At 38.8% G+C, this 14,305-nt stretch overlaps 1 protein-coding gene across 1 annotated transcript; it reads left to right on the top strand.

Moving 5' to 3' along the window:
• Positions 1 to 3,556: 3,556 nt before the first annotated feature.
• On the top strand, positions 3,557 to 12,877 carry GCK72_004347 (uncharacterized protein; the record flags this gene model as incomplete). The annotated part of the gene is made up of 7 exons (XM_053724622.1): positions 3,557 to 3,645; positions 4,240 to 4,430; positions 4,555 to 4,646; positions 7,195 to 7,319; positions 8,734 to 8,830; positions 10,557 to 10,694; positions 12,503 to 12,877. The coding sequence occupies 7 exons, from the start codon at positions 3,557 to 3,559 to the stop codon at positions 12,875 to 12,877; spliced, it is 1,107 nt and encodes a 368-aa protein (XP_053588816.1).
• Positions 12,878 to 14,305: the final 1,428 nt, after the last annotated feature.

Raw genomic sequence — 14,305 nt, 5'->3', positions numbered from 1 at the left:
TAGGTGTGACATTCAGAATTACCATGACACTATCTCAAAGTCGAAGAATTTCAACTGTATGCGGCCAAAGTTTTGTATCTTTGTACTTGTCGCCCGGACTCGCTTCAAAATGAATATTATGGATTTGAAAAACATATCAAAATGTAGCTTCGTATCTCTGGTTTAATTTGGACTAGTTCAGACTTTATTATTTGCATATATCATGGGCTGAGCTGAAATACCAAAATAAGCGAAATTGCGCTCAAGCCTGGCCTACGATAATGAAACCTGAGTCGGTCCGTCGGCATAGAACTCATTGAGATTTACATTATATTGTTCGATTCGTAATATTAATTTTAAACGCGAGTTATTATGAAATCTGAGTAAAAGACAGTCCTGTCCTAAGATCCGTCAATTCGACCATCTGGGTATCTTACCATAAAAATGACGTCATTCGACACAGAGTGCTACAGTACAGAGTTGCGCGGAAGTAAACTCGGAAGTTAGACGGAAGTGAGTTTTATTTCGACAATATGAAACAAACTTCAAAAATATGGAGTTAATATGTTGTATTGATGGTATTACTACCCTTCGAGCATAAAAAATTCCGAAATTTTTCTTATCCCCTACCAGTAGACTTGAAAAAGTCTTCACTTCCGACTTCCGACTTCCGGGTTTCAAATTCGGCTGCTTTTTCGGGTCTACTGGTAGGGGATAAGAAAAATTTCGGAATTTTTTATGCTCGAAGGGTAGTAACATCATCAATACAACACATTAACTTCATAGTTTTGAAGTTTGTTTCATATTGTCGAAATAAAACTCACTTCCGTCTAACTTCCGAGTTTACTTCCGCGCAACTCTGCTACAGTAGTATTTTAGTAACATCCTTGAGCTTCATTTATTTTTTTGAGTTTCAAGCTGTTTTGATTTTCTGGGAAGTTTTTTTTAATCATTGACAATCTTGAATTTTGAAAAAATCAATGAAATTGAAAAGTTCCCCCAAAATACTACGGTAACACTCGTTTCACCGGTGTCGAATGACATCATTTTAGTGGTGAAAAACCACGTTGTCCAAGTTGACGGATCCTAGGCCAGGACTGTCTTTTATTAGTTTTTATCAACGGGACCCTCAAACACACCAGACACTACACTATCATATCAATTCATTATTAATAGCAACTTCTCATATTACAACATTTATTTCCAGTTTTTAGCCCCCCTTCCAAAACAAATTGTTTGTTTTTTGTTGTCTTGTCTCTCCCTCTGCAAAAGAATACAAGGAGTCAGAGAACGTCTTCTTCTCCTCTTTCTCGCAAGAATCTAATTTGAATTCGTCAGTTGGAACTGACACCTACACACACACACACACAGTTTGTCACGGTGTAGGTGGGAGGACGTGGGCAATTAGTAATGCGTGGGAAACGGTTTGGCGGAAACAGGGTCAATGACATATTTTTTGTGGTTTGGATGAATCAAAATATGAAATTGTCTATTTGCCGATACAAAACTTGATGCCAGATTCCGAAACCACATTATTTTAGCTTTTCAGGGATACCAACAACGAGACTTGTTGGAAAAAGCAAAAAATTATTATCAGGAAGACGGAATTCGGACAACCATGTATTACCGTACCTTACATACTATTTAATCCATGATCTCCAAGAAACAAAATATGGCATTCTATCAAGATGTGGGTGTGATACGTTTTCCGATCCTCATAGTACACGACATTAATAATGTACTTGAATGATACCACATAGGCAACACAGAAAGGAAGACAGGTTTACGGAAATCAGGAGATTTATTTTACTTTGAAAATACGATAATAATATGTGATAACGCCTTTTTTGGAAATCTGATAACGGTAAGACCAGCGAAATGTCTGCAGGTACAGTACCGGACAAAAAGGTATCAACTTTAGCTGTTTTCAGTGGAAAATGACCAACTTTGAGAGTGTGCCATAGTAAATCTGAATGACAAACCATGAAAATGTGTAATGAATCATATAGATTGAACGTAGAGCTCCATTTTTGTAGTTGACAACTTTTTTGTGCGGTCACTCCCTAGAGAGTTATGGTCATTCTAAGACGACAGCTCAAAAATCGCACTATTTTGCAGTGAAATTGGTTGATTTGAGGGAGAAATTACTTTGTCGATATGTAACTTGCTAGGGAGTGTCCGTACAAAAAAGTTGTCAACTACAAAAATGGAGCTCTACGTTCAATCTATATGATTCATTAAACATTTTCATGGTTTGACATTCAGAGTTACTATGGCACACTCTCAAAGTTGGTCATTTTCCACTGAAAACAGCTAAAGTTGATACCTTTTTGTCCGGTACTGTAAGTCTAAAATTCCAGATTCTCTTACTTGTCAACCGGGCCGAAGCGAGCCGACACAGGCCGCGGCGTATCTCGCTTCAAACTGAGTTTTATGAGCTGAAAAATAAAGAAAATAAGAAAGATCTCAGCAAATTCAATGTCACTACCTTACTACGGGCAGGATGGCTATTCGGTACAGCACCGCGGGTCTGGATTAAGTGCCAAACGGCAAAAAAAAACTATTCTAGCCCGGCCTGTACATTAACGACTAGCCATCCGGTCTGTAGCAAGTCATAGAGCACTAACGACAAGAATGATCAAAACTTTTTTATTTTGGTTATATTTGACGTTATACAATTTTTGAATACAGATTCAGAATCCTCACAATGCTAGCACACTTTTTTGAAAACGCGGCCAAGGCGCGCCAGACCATGATGCCATTGTTTGTATGTCTGTCTGTGCTAATATCTGGATATCCTCAGTTCGGCTTTTTGTAGCCTAAAATCATCCAAATTGCAAAAAATGTGTCATAAAAGTACTGTAGTTAGAATATGGAAAACTATCAAAAATCGAAAATTACGTCAATGGCGCGCCAGCTCGTTGATGGAGATCGTTTTTTTGCCAAAAACTACACAATTTGTTTTTGGAAAAAAGCGGTGAAGGCTATGATCACCGTCTAAAATTCCTGATTCCTCCTTGTCGACGCTGATTCATTTTGGAACACCAGAAAACTGAATAAACAAAATGCATCTCTAATAACCAGAAACTTCTTTTCCGGTATATTAATTTTCTCTCTGCATCATACTCACCCCCACACACACAACACAAACACTTTCTCTTTTTCCTTCCGAGATGGTCATCTGGAGGTGTTCGTTTCGTTTCGAAAATAGTTATTTATACACTAAAACCGGCAAATGATGTATATCTCTACTCTTAGAACCAAAAATTTCCCTCTTTCCGTTTTCCGCTTTTTTAAAAGACAAATAGAAGAAGAAGACGATATCCCTTACTGGGGAGACTCCGCCCACTTTTTTTCATTTCTTTTTTCTTCTTCTTTTACTGTCTCCGTCTATGTTTCCGTTGATGAAGAAGAAGAAGAACAATTGTCCGCCGTCCGAAAACGGACGAAAAGTGAAAAAGAGATAGAGAGGGGGGAGGAAGTGGGCGGAGCGTATTGTAGGGTGATGAGAGAGAGCTAGTATAAAATGGTCAAAACGGAAGGAATACAACCATACAAGTGAAGAAAACTGATGAAAATGCAGAACAACTCGGTTCTACTTATCCTCTCTATTCTTTCGATTCTTCAACATGTTTCGACGACGGATAATGCTGCTGCCAGGTCCAGGTATGTTGAAAATAGCATAGTTAGATTCAGCGTGACAAGAGCTTTCAGAAAAGTATAATCATGACTATATTCTGACAATTTTGAAAATTTCGAAAATTTTGGGTCTCGCAGCGAAAAATTTTTTTTTCGAGATTTTTTTTTGAAATTTGAAATTTTACTTTAAGCTAGCGTTTGTAAACGTTTTGGGGTTCAAAAACTGTTCGGAAAAGCGTTTTACCACGAAAATCGTGAAAATCGCGTCAAGACCCAAAAAATGGTCCAAAAAATTTTTGCTCCAAAATACCTCTTGTTTATACTCATATCAAAGCTCTTGACCTCCTGAACACCCCTGACTCAAAATTTCCCATTTTAAGACACCCCACAAAAAGTTATGTCTCCTCAAAAAAAAACCAACTGTTCCTTATCAACATGTTACCCAACCCCCATTCAACTAGTACATAGTAGCCACTAGCAAACAATTTTTCGACGAAACCGAAACCAATTGATAAGGACAAGACAAAACCGGTTCCCTGCTAAATCGTGTGTACCTTCTTTGGACTCTGTGTCCCCTTTTTTCAAAACTTTTTCAAAAATTTAAACAAAAACAAATTTCAGGTGCTGGACATCCGGAAACGGACGGGCGGCTCAATGGTGGCCAGAAGGGGAGCAGGTGACACGTGGCAAGTTTTTCTACGAGTGTAGACGTGGACAGTTGGAACCCCTTGGATGTTTGAGCAGCACGGAGCAGAAGATCGCAATTGGAGCCACCTTCCAGCAGGATGGATATGAGTTTGTGTGCCAGCTGGGTGAGTAATTAAGTAATTAAGTAATTAAGTCTTAGACCCCAAAAGTTGATCTTTCCTTTCAATGTTGTTGCCCCTTCCCTATCTCTTCCCCCCAAATCTCCTTTTCAATTCTTTAATGATATAGGAAGCGACGGTTACATCGAATTCGGCTACAACGCTTGCGTCGCCTCAGATGGACGTACCTATCAGAAGGGAGAGACTTGGACGGATGCCAAGGTGAGAAGATGTTGCAACACTTTACTATGTGACTTCCGGTGATAGAGGAAACACAGCAGGTGGCGAGTGAACTTGGGTCTAGGTTTAGCAGAAAATCTTACTAGAGAATGGTCAAAACTGACTATGGAGTTCACGAGTTCAGATTTCCCATCAGAATTTGATTGCGCTTCGATCATCCGTACCTGAACTCCAATGTCAGTTCTGACCATTCCTCAGTTAGTACCTAAAAACGCCTAACTTACACCCTACAGTAAGGTCTTAGTCAGTTGTCAGTGCTCTGGAATCTAGGCTTACTGTATTTGACATCCCAGGGATATGTGGCAGTTTTAGTACCTAAGATTGCTTAGGCCACCGGATCTGGTATGTCATGGCATGGCCTTAAGTCTAGGGTCTAGGTTTAGCAGAAAACGTAGAAAAGTCAACTTTAGCACCTAAGCCCGTTTAGGCTTAGGGCAACTCAAAACCCGATATTAGCTTGAGATAGCTTATGGAACTAATCGGTTTGACATATTTGGAATAGGAAGACCTGTCTTACTAGGGAAGGTCATGGGCTCGGTCTGGAGTTATGGGACGTGACCTATATCGTTTGATAGCTGAGAAAATGCTGATTCCAAATATATATTCAGTTTTTGCCCTCGAGGTCTGGTATTCGAGAAAAACAAGGTCAAAGTTCGGAAAAATGACAAATTATGGCCTTTTTAACACGCGAAAATCGTTTCAAAAAGTTTCAAAACATTTTTCAAGTGTTAAAAAGGCAATAATTTGTCATTTTTCCGAACTTCGATCTTGTTTTTTTCGAATACTCGACCTCGAGGGCAAAAACTGAATATATATTTGGAATCAGCGTTTTCTCAGCTTTTCAATGATATAGGTCACGACCCATAACTCCAGACCGAGTCCATGACCTTCCCTAGTTAGTTGGTATAAGGACTTAGAACGCATGTTCAGACTTTCGAACTTCAGACCCATCTGGAGCAGCCATGTGGTCTAAGGGTCTAACCTCAGATAATACAACCCTGCTAAGTCTAAGTTAGGTCAGACTCTTTTGCCCTTGGTTAGATTTGCTTAGCATGAGATCCTAAGCCTAAAACCTCAAGCTTTAAGCTTTATGGATTAAGCCTAACCCTTTGAGTCTGAGGCTTTAAATCTGAATTTCTAAGCCTAAGGTTCTAAACTCCTAAAACTTTAAGCCTCATCCCTTAAGTTTAAGCCCTTGAGCTTCATCCCTTAAGCCGATGGCTTCAAGCCTAAGACCCTAAGTCTAAAACCTTAAACCCAAAACATTCAGCCTAAAACCTTAAACCTCCCACACATCACTCTATGACATTTGACATAGCCTAGCACAAAACATATAGCTAAATATTCTCCTCCCCACAACAAAACACTTGAAAGTTCAATTTATTGTTTTTCCGCTATTACACACACTTCGAGAGAAGACACAACAATAATTTATGACTTCCCCCTTTTTTTGAGAAGTGAACGGAAGTTTTTATTTACACCAGCAACACTATACACATGCAACAATCTTTTTTTAATTAGTGACTTTGATCAAGTTGTGATTTTTGACGGCTTATGTTAGGTTTTGTAGTTCGGTGGGGGGGGGGGGGGGGAGTACTAATTAGGTCAGGACACAGAACCAATTTGAAATGGAGGGGGAGAGGTGTGAAAAAGATTTCGTAGATCAGAAACTAAATCAAAGTATAGAAATGTATAGAAATGGGATTTTGTTTTACAGGGATAATATAGCGTGAGCTACAGTAATCGTCTTAGCGCATTTTCTTGAATCTGATGAGTATTTGAAGCAGTATTCCACAACAATGTTGGAAAAATACTAATTTTTTGAAAATTTTGAGATTTTGACAAACTTTGAGATTCCGTACTTTCCCATTTTTTACCATGTTATAGAACTAGTCTAGATCTTTATTTTGGTAGTTGACAACTTTTTTGTAAAAGTTCACCCTGAGAAGATATGACAGTGCAAAGTCTTCATGGCGCACTCACATCGAACCTTCGACAGCCTGGATCTCCTTAGAGACGACATGTACAAAAAAGTTGTCAACTACAAAAATAAAGTACTATACTTGTTCTATAAGCTCATATAAAAATTTAACATGAAAATCGTTAGCAAATCTTTTTTCGTAGCATTATTGAAATTTGTCAATTTTCATTTTATATCTTTAGCCACCTAGTTTAATCTTGATCTGGTACTATCAGGAGTAGTCATATCACAATGATAATTATATCAATAGATAGCCCAATTCTTAAACTTTATTTTTGTAGTTAACCACTTTTCTGCACGTGCCCTCCCTAAAAAGTTATAACTGTTTGAAGTAAAGAGGTTGGTGGAAGGTGTCGTGCTCCTGTCTGCCACTGCAGGCTCCGTATCTCCTTAAGGCAAATCCGTACAAAAAAGTTGTCAACTACAAAAATGAAGCTCCAAACATAAGCTATCTAATGGTATAAAAATTATAGCAAAAACACAATTTTTACATTGGTTTAAACCGTCCTCTTTGGATTTTAACTCAAAAAATCTGATTTCCTCTTCCAGAACACCTACTACTACCGATGCCGTGACGACGGACGTGTCGTGAAGACCACCATCGAGGGATGCATCGCTCACGACAAACAACGACGAGTCCCACTCGGACAGACCGACGATTTCAACGGATACACGTGAGTTTCTTCGCTTATTTCATTTCTCCAAGTCTTTTTCTCCCGTTATCACACAATTCGGCTTATCTCCGCTTATCCAATGTTTTTGCCGACATGGCGGCGTCTCGGCGTTAGAAGTAAAGTGTAAATGATAGGTGACATATGATCGGGTTTTTGAAGGCCACCCAATCGGGGGAAAGAACACTGTGTGAATGGACAAAATCAGACGGTTTAGTCGCAAAGACTAAAGAATGAGAGAATGATAAGAGGAAACTGATAGATGGAAAGTGATAGATAGTTTGGATCTTTAGTTCAGAGAATAGTTTTTAGGGTTGATCTTAGTCAAGAGGGGTTGTGGGTACCCCCCGGAAGTCAAATTGAGACTTTAGAGCGTTAGACATGGCTGCGTCCATGGTCTAGCTAGCTACAGTGTGCCAGCAAGCATGATTTTTTTTGAACGTAATCAAATGAAACCTATATACCTGGAAAGCTAATGTCGTAAGGATTCTGAATCTGTCTTCAAATTCCAACTAGCATCAAAATGAACCAAGAAATAAGGCTTTCAGACTCAAAGCCTTCTATCTCGGCTCATTTTGACCCTAGTCAAGATTTGAAAACAGATTCAGAATCCTCACGTCTTCAGCTTCCCAGCTGTATCTGGTTTTTCTCAAAAGTTGAAAATCTAGAGCAATTTCTCCGTAGTCAAAACGTGATTTTGACGCCCAGAAATGCGTCAAAGGCACGCCAGTCTGATTTGGCAATTTTTAGTAAAGAGCTATTTTTTAGACACCCAGTATTTTAGCCTGGTAAAAATATGGATTTTTGGCGATTTTCAGCGACTTTGAGATTACTGAATCGGTGGCCTAGAAAACCACCTTACTAGTCCGCGCGCGTCAAAAATGGTAGACTGACATTTCGCGGTTTAGAATGGCCTAGCTTTCCAAAAATCAGAGTTTTCTAGTCCGCGGTAATTTTAACAAAATCAGTTATTTTTGACTGAAATTTCACAATTTTTGGCGTGGAAAATCAGGTTTTTTGACTAAAAATTTGATTTTAAGCTGAAAAAGATTTACCCCAAGCTATAAGCTGACTTACCCTCAACAGCTTCAAATATTTTTCTTATCTACCGAACCCCTACAGTACCCCTCAATCCCCCCCCCTATCACACATCACTTCCGACAGTCACCTACAGTATCCCTTACGACTTTGATCCCCGAAATCCAGTTTTTTTAACAAAAAATCACAAAACTTATACAACCTTTTTTAATGTTTTGATAAGATAAAAAACGAGGTCGCCTTTTCCCCGAGAGAGAAAAGTGCACTTTTTATGATACGGATAGGAGATAAGGGCGCCTCTCGGAGATTATGGTCTTGTGAGATCAAAGTGACAAAAAAAGAACATGTAGATCACAAAAATAAATCGCTTTTTTTGCAGATACAAATGCCAACAAAAGACGAGCGGAGTTGTGCAAATGTGCAGTGTTGGATGTATTCATAATGGGCAGAGATATTCTATCGGACAACAGTATAAGGTAGGTCAAATTTATATTAAAATGGAGCTGAGAACATGAGGATTCTGAATATGTTCTCAGAATTATGAGAGGTCGAGATTGAAGAGAGATACGAGGGGTTTTCATTGGACTAAAATCGGTCTAATTCGAGTCATTTTAGTTATACGCTGAAAACGCTGAAAACGCCACCAGAATTTTACATTTTTAAATGAAATTAACATTTTTAAAAAGCTGAGATCTTGAGGATTTTGAATCTATAATTTAATATTCTCTACGACAAAAATGAACCGTGATACACCGATTTTAGTTTGCAGCTACCCTACTAATTCAATTTCTCATCCGACTTTAAACAGTCGTAACTCGCTATATTTCAGCCCAAGAATAGTTTTGAGTATTGATTCAGAATCCTTGGAATTTCAGCTTTTTATAAATGTAAATTGGTTACAAAATTATTAACCTGGGGCCTTTCTCACGGTTACCATCTTCTAATTTTCGAAAATTTTTTTTTGAAAGTTGACCAACTTTCATAAGATGTGATGATCCTGACATCAAAAAAAGTCAAATCTTCAATATTTTTATACCAATCGATAGCTTAAGTTAAGTGCTTTATTTTTGTAGTTGACAATTTTTTTGTGCAAGTTCACCCTAAAAAGATATGACAGTCGGAAGAACAAAGGCGCACTCCCTGCCGTATGTACCTTCGGCGGCCTGAATCTCCTTAGGGACGACTTGTACAAAAAAGTTGTCAACTACAAAATTGGAGTACTAGACGTATTCTATGACATATCTAAAAACTAAATTACAGGTTTTAAAACAAAGTTTCAAAAATAGGCAATTTTCAAAATTTTCAAAAAAAAATTGATTTTAATTTTTTGTCAAAATTGGAAATTGTGTAACTAATTCATATCTTGACTTATTTTTCCAATTTTTTGATATGTTATAGAAAAACGTTAGATCTTCATTTTTAAAGTTGATGACTTTTTTGTACGAGTTCTCCCTGAGCTGTTTGAAGTTTTGCAAATTTTTCAAAAAAAAATTTTTTTTGAAAAATCTGAAAACCCCCAACTTCCAGCTACTGTAACTCAGTTAGAAACAATCACTATGCTATAATTTTTACATCAAAACAATTCCCAAGGCTAGTTCTCCATTGTTATAGTTAACAACTTTTTTGTACGGGCGGTTCCTAGGGAGATACAGCGCCGGGAACAGTGGAGTCTCAAGGAGCGCGGAGTCCACTTGACGGCTCCGCTATATCTCTTCAGGGAGGGCGCGTAGAAAAAAGTGGTCAACTACAAAAATGGAGTTCTAGATTTGATCTACAAGCTCATATAAACATTTTAAATTTTGATCTACCGGGTCCGCTTGCCGGACATCTGGACATCCGGATAGTCAAACCGACAGACAGACACCCATACCTCTCCCCTCAGTGGTGTTTTTGATTTCGACCATTTTCAAGCCTTACCTACCTATCTCTTATAATCAGTCTGGACATCCGGACACACCCAGATGTCCAAACACACAGACAGACACCCGTAAGGTGTTCCGGAAGTTCAATCATCATAAAACCGTTTCCTAATCAAATTGTGTAAAGGGCGTGCCCGTGTTCCTTTCAATTTTCGTTCTGCAAAACGAGATGATTCTCGATCATTGAATAGAAGATGATATTACCATAGCTACTACTAAAGTTAATTGAGATGAAATAAAAAGTAATTAATTTCTTTTCAAAAGATAACATCTTGTTTTACAGGACGGCGACTACGTGTTCTATTGCAAACTGCAAGGCGGCAAGTGTACGAAACAATGCATCGGATGTGTCGATGGAAACGGACAGAATTTGTATGATGGTCAACGGTATAAGAGGGATGGAACCACTTATCAGTGCGAGGTTTGTGGTAGATCATCTGAAGGGGGGGGAGGGGAAGATGACCGTTAGGTTTGAAATGGGACAGGGGGGGGAGGGGTGAGTAATACATAAAGACGGGCGGTACAAAAGTAAAAAACACAGTGAACATAATGAGAGATCAATGGAACAAATTTAGAGAGGGGTCTAGAATATTCTGGAACGTTCTGGGTAGATCAAATATAGTTGCAGTAGCATGCTGCGCTTGGACCATTAGACCCCCCCTTTTTTTTTTGAAACTTTGCCTTAGTTTGAGATCCCGTCACGTCGCTCCTTTATACTCCAGCATTTTCAGTTTTTGATATGTTGTAGAACAAGTCTAGCTCTCCATTTTTGTAGTTCACAACTTTTTCGTACGAGCCGTCCCTAGAGAGTTATAGGTGTTTGAAATTTGCATATCCGACGACTTGAGGGGCGGCGACTCCCTGATCCTCTAGCGTTCTCAACGGAGCGCACTTTCTCAAATCAAACGAGTATTGGGACAAACATACAGACGGACCGACAAACCTAGTTAATTTTAAAACAATTTTAAAACACTTACACCAAATCACCATTGTTCTACAGCAATGTTTGAAAAATGCGATTTTTTTTTGAAAATTTTGAGATTTTGCCTAACTTTGAGATCCCGTCACGGTACTCCCTTATATTCCATTACTTCCAATTTTTAGTATGTTATAAAACAAGTCTAGATCTCCATTTTTGTAGTTTACAACTTTTTTGTACGAGCCCTCCCTAGAGAGTTACAAGTGGTTAAAGTTTGCAGGCCTGTCGAGAGGTGACCCTGCTCCCCCTCCTCAATTTAGCGTTCGCAACGGAGCGCACTTTTTTTAAATCTGATGAGTATTTGAACAGACATACAGACGGACCGACAAAACTAGTTCATTTAAAAAGTTTTAAAACACTTACACCAAATTAAAAGTATTCTACAGAAATGTTCGAAAAATGCGGTTTTTTCAAGATTTTGGCTAACCTTAGTACCCCCGTCACGGTACTCACTTATACTCCAGCATTTCCAACTTTCAGTATGTTATAAAACAAGTCTAGTGCTTCATTTTTGTAATTAACAACTTTTTTGTACGGGCGGTCTCTAGAGAGTTATAGGCGTTTGAAGTTTTGCAAATTTTTCAAAAAATATTTTTTTTGAAAAATTTGAAAATCATCGAACTTCCAACTCCTGCAACTATGTCAGAAACAGTCATTACGCTATAATTCTTATACCAATAAATAGCCCTATCATAGATCTCTAGTTTTGTAGTTGATAACTTTTTTGTACAAACCCTCCCAAGAGAGATAGAGCTGTTTGAAGTTTTGCAAATTTTCAAAAAAAATTTTTTTTTTTTGAAAAATCTGAAAATTTTCCAACTTCCAGCTACCGTAACTCAGTTAAAAACAATCACTATGCTATGATTTTTACATCAAAACAATTCCCGAGGCTAGTTCTCCATTTTTACAGTTAACAACTTTTTTGTACGTGCTCTCCCTATGGAGATACAGCGCCGGGAACATAGTAGTCGCTTGGAGCCCACCTGACGGCGCCGGGCTCTGTGCTCCTGCGCTCTGCTATATCTCTTCAGGGAGAGCGCGTACAAGAAAGTACTCAACTACAAAAATGGAGTTCTAGATTTGATCTACAAGCTCATATAAAAATTTTATTATTTGATCTACCCCGGGCCACAGGGGACACTCTCAAAGTTGGACTATTTTTCACAAAAAAACCCTAATTTTCAAGTCTATAACTAAAGCAAATGCGCTCCATCGAATTACGTAGATCAAAAAAAATTCCCGTTTTTCAGATCCGTCCAGGAAAGCGAAGCCACCGCGCCGTCGGATGCAACATTGTCGAGAACGGACGCGACATCAACAAAGTGATCGGATGCAGATGGTACGAGCAGTCTCCAGATTCCAAAATCGAGAAGACGTGCGAGACGGACGGTCCAAACAAGACAAAGGTGACGACAGTCGGATGTATCTACAAGTACAAAGGATTCGACCGTATCTTTCTTGAACCCGGAAAGTACACAATTTGGAATTTGCCAAAACAAAAGGAGAGCTCGGTGGGACTCGCGTGCCGTAAGACCGCCGATGGCGCCGAGTTGGTCGTTTTCGACGTTGCTCAGCTGGAACGAAACACCGCCGGACTCACTTATGATCTACCACGGGGCAAGTAAGGGCCTAGAAAGATATTCTGTGGTGACCACCAGCGAGCTTTCCCCAGTTTTAAACAAGTTGTTATATCGAATTGTACTCTGCAACTACGTGTACCTGTTCTGTTGAAAAGTAATATATATAATATAATTGTACCCATTTTTCTGTCTGAAACTAATAAATCGAAATTTCTAGAATTTTCGCTCGTTTTCTTCATAAAACTATTTGCGGTGGTGGTGGTGGTACTTGGGGGTGTTACAGTAGTCAGGAGAGTGCTGTTAACAATAAAAAAAAGAAATCGGGGGTGAGGAGGTGTGCGAATGGTGATAAACAATTACAATAAATTAATAAAAATCAATGGGGATATGCTTGAAAAATGGGGCTGAAATTATTTTAAAAAAATCTAGGAGGAAGTAGTTGGAGGAGGCGGAGTGTAGCGACGAGCCGATGACATGCGGAGTTGTTTTGATGCAGCACCGCGGGAAGTCTGAAATGTGGAAATTGGGATTTATAGTATAAGCAAATTAGAATTTAGAGGTTTTTAGGCTATTTTCAGACTTAAGGCTGCATTATGGGTAGATTTGGGCATTTTCAGACTGATTTTCAGGCTGATTTCAAGCTAGTTTTAGACTATTTTCAGGCTAGTTTTAGGCGATTTTTAGGCAATTTTCAGGCTCGGGTTAGGCTGATTTCAGACTGTTTTCAGGCAATTTTCAGGCTCGGGTCTGGCTGATTTCATCCTAGTTTTAGGCAGATTTCAGGTTGATTTTAGGCTATTTTCACCCAAGTTTTAGGCTATTTTCAGGCAAGTTTTAGGGAGATTTTACGGAGATTTCAGGCAGATTTCAGGCTGAGACAAGACTGTTTTCAGTCTGGTTTTAGGCTGATTTTTAGCTGATTTTAGTCTGATTTCAAGCTGATTTTAGGCTGATTTCAGGATGAGACCAGACTATTTTCAGCCTGTTTTAGGCTGAGTCTAAGCGGATCAAAGTGAGAATTTTTCTAGATATTACAGACTGGTTCAATGCTGTTTTGAAGCTAGTTTTAGGCCATGTTTAGGCCATTATTAGGCTGGTTTGGGTCCATTTTCAGGCTGTTTTAAGGCTGTTATCAGGCTGATTTCAGGCAAGTTTTAGGCTGATTTCAGGCTGAGACAATACTGTTTTCAGTCGGATTAAAATGGGAATTTTCCTAAATATTTCAGACCGATTCAAGGCAATTTCAGGCCATGTTTAGGCCATTATTAGGCTGGTTTGGGTCCATTTTCAGGCTGTTTTAAGGCTGTTATCAGGCTGATTTCAGGCTGAGACAATACTGTTTTCAGTCGGATTAAAATGGAAATTTTCCTAAATATTTCAGACCGATTTAAGGCAATTTCAGGCCAGCTTTAGGCTATTTTCAGGCTAGTTTCAAGGCTGATTTCAGGCATTTCAGGCTATTTCTAGGCAGAT

Source organism: Caenorhabditis remanei, chromosome II (assembly GCF_010183535.1).
Source record: "Caenorhabditis remanei strain PX506 chromosome II, whole genome shotgun sequence".
Classification (NCBI taxonomy): Eukaryota; Metazoa; Nematoda; class Chromadorea; order Rhabditida; family Rhabditidae; genus Caenorhabditis; species Caenorhabditis remanei.
The sequence above is the reverse complement of the archived record's forward strand: the minus strand, read 5'-3'. Positions and strand labels throughout refer to the sequence as shown.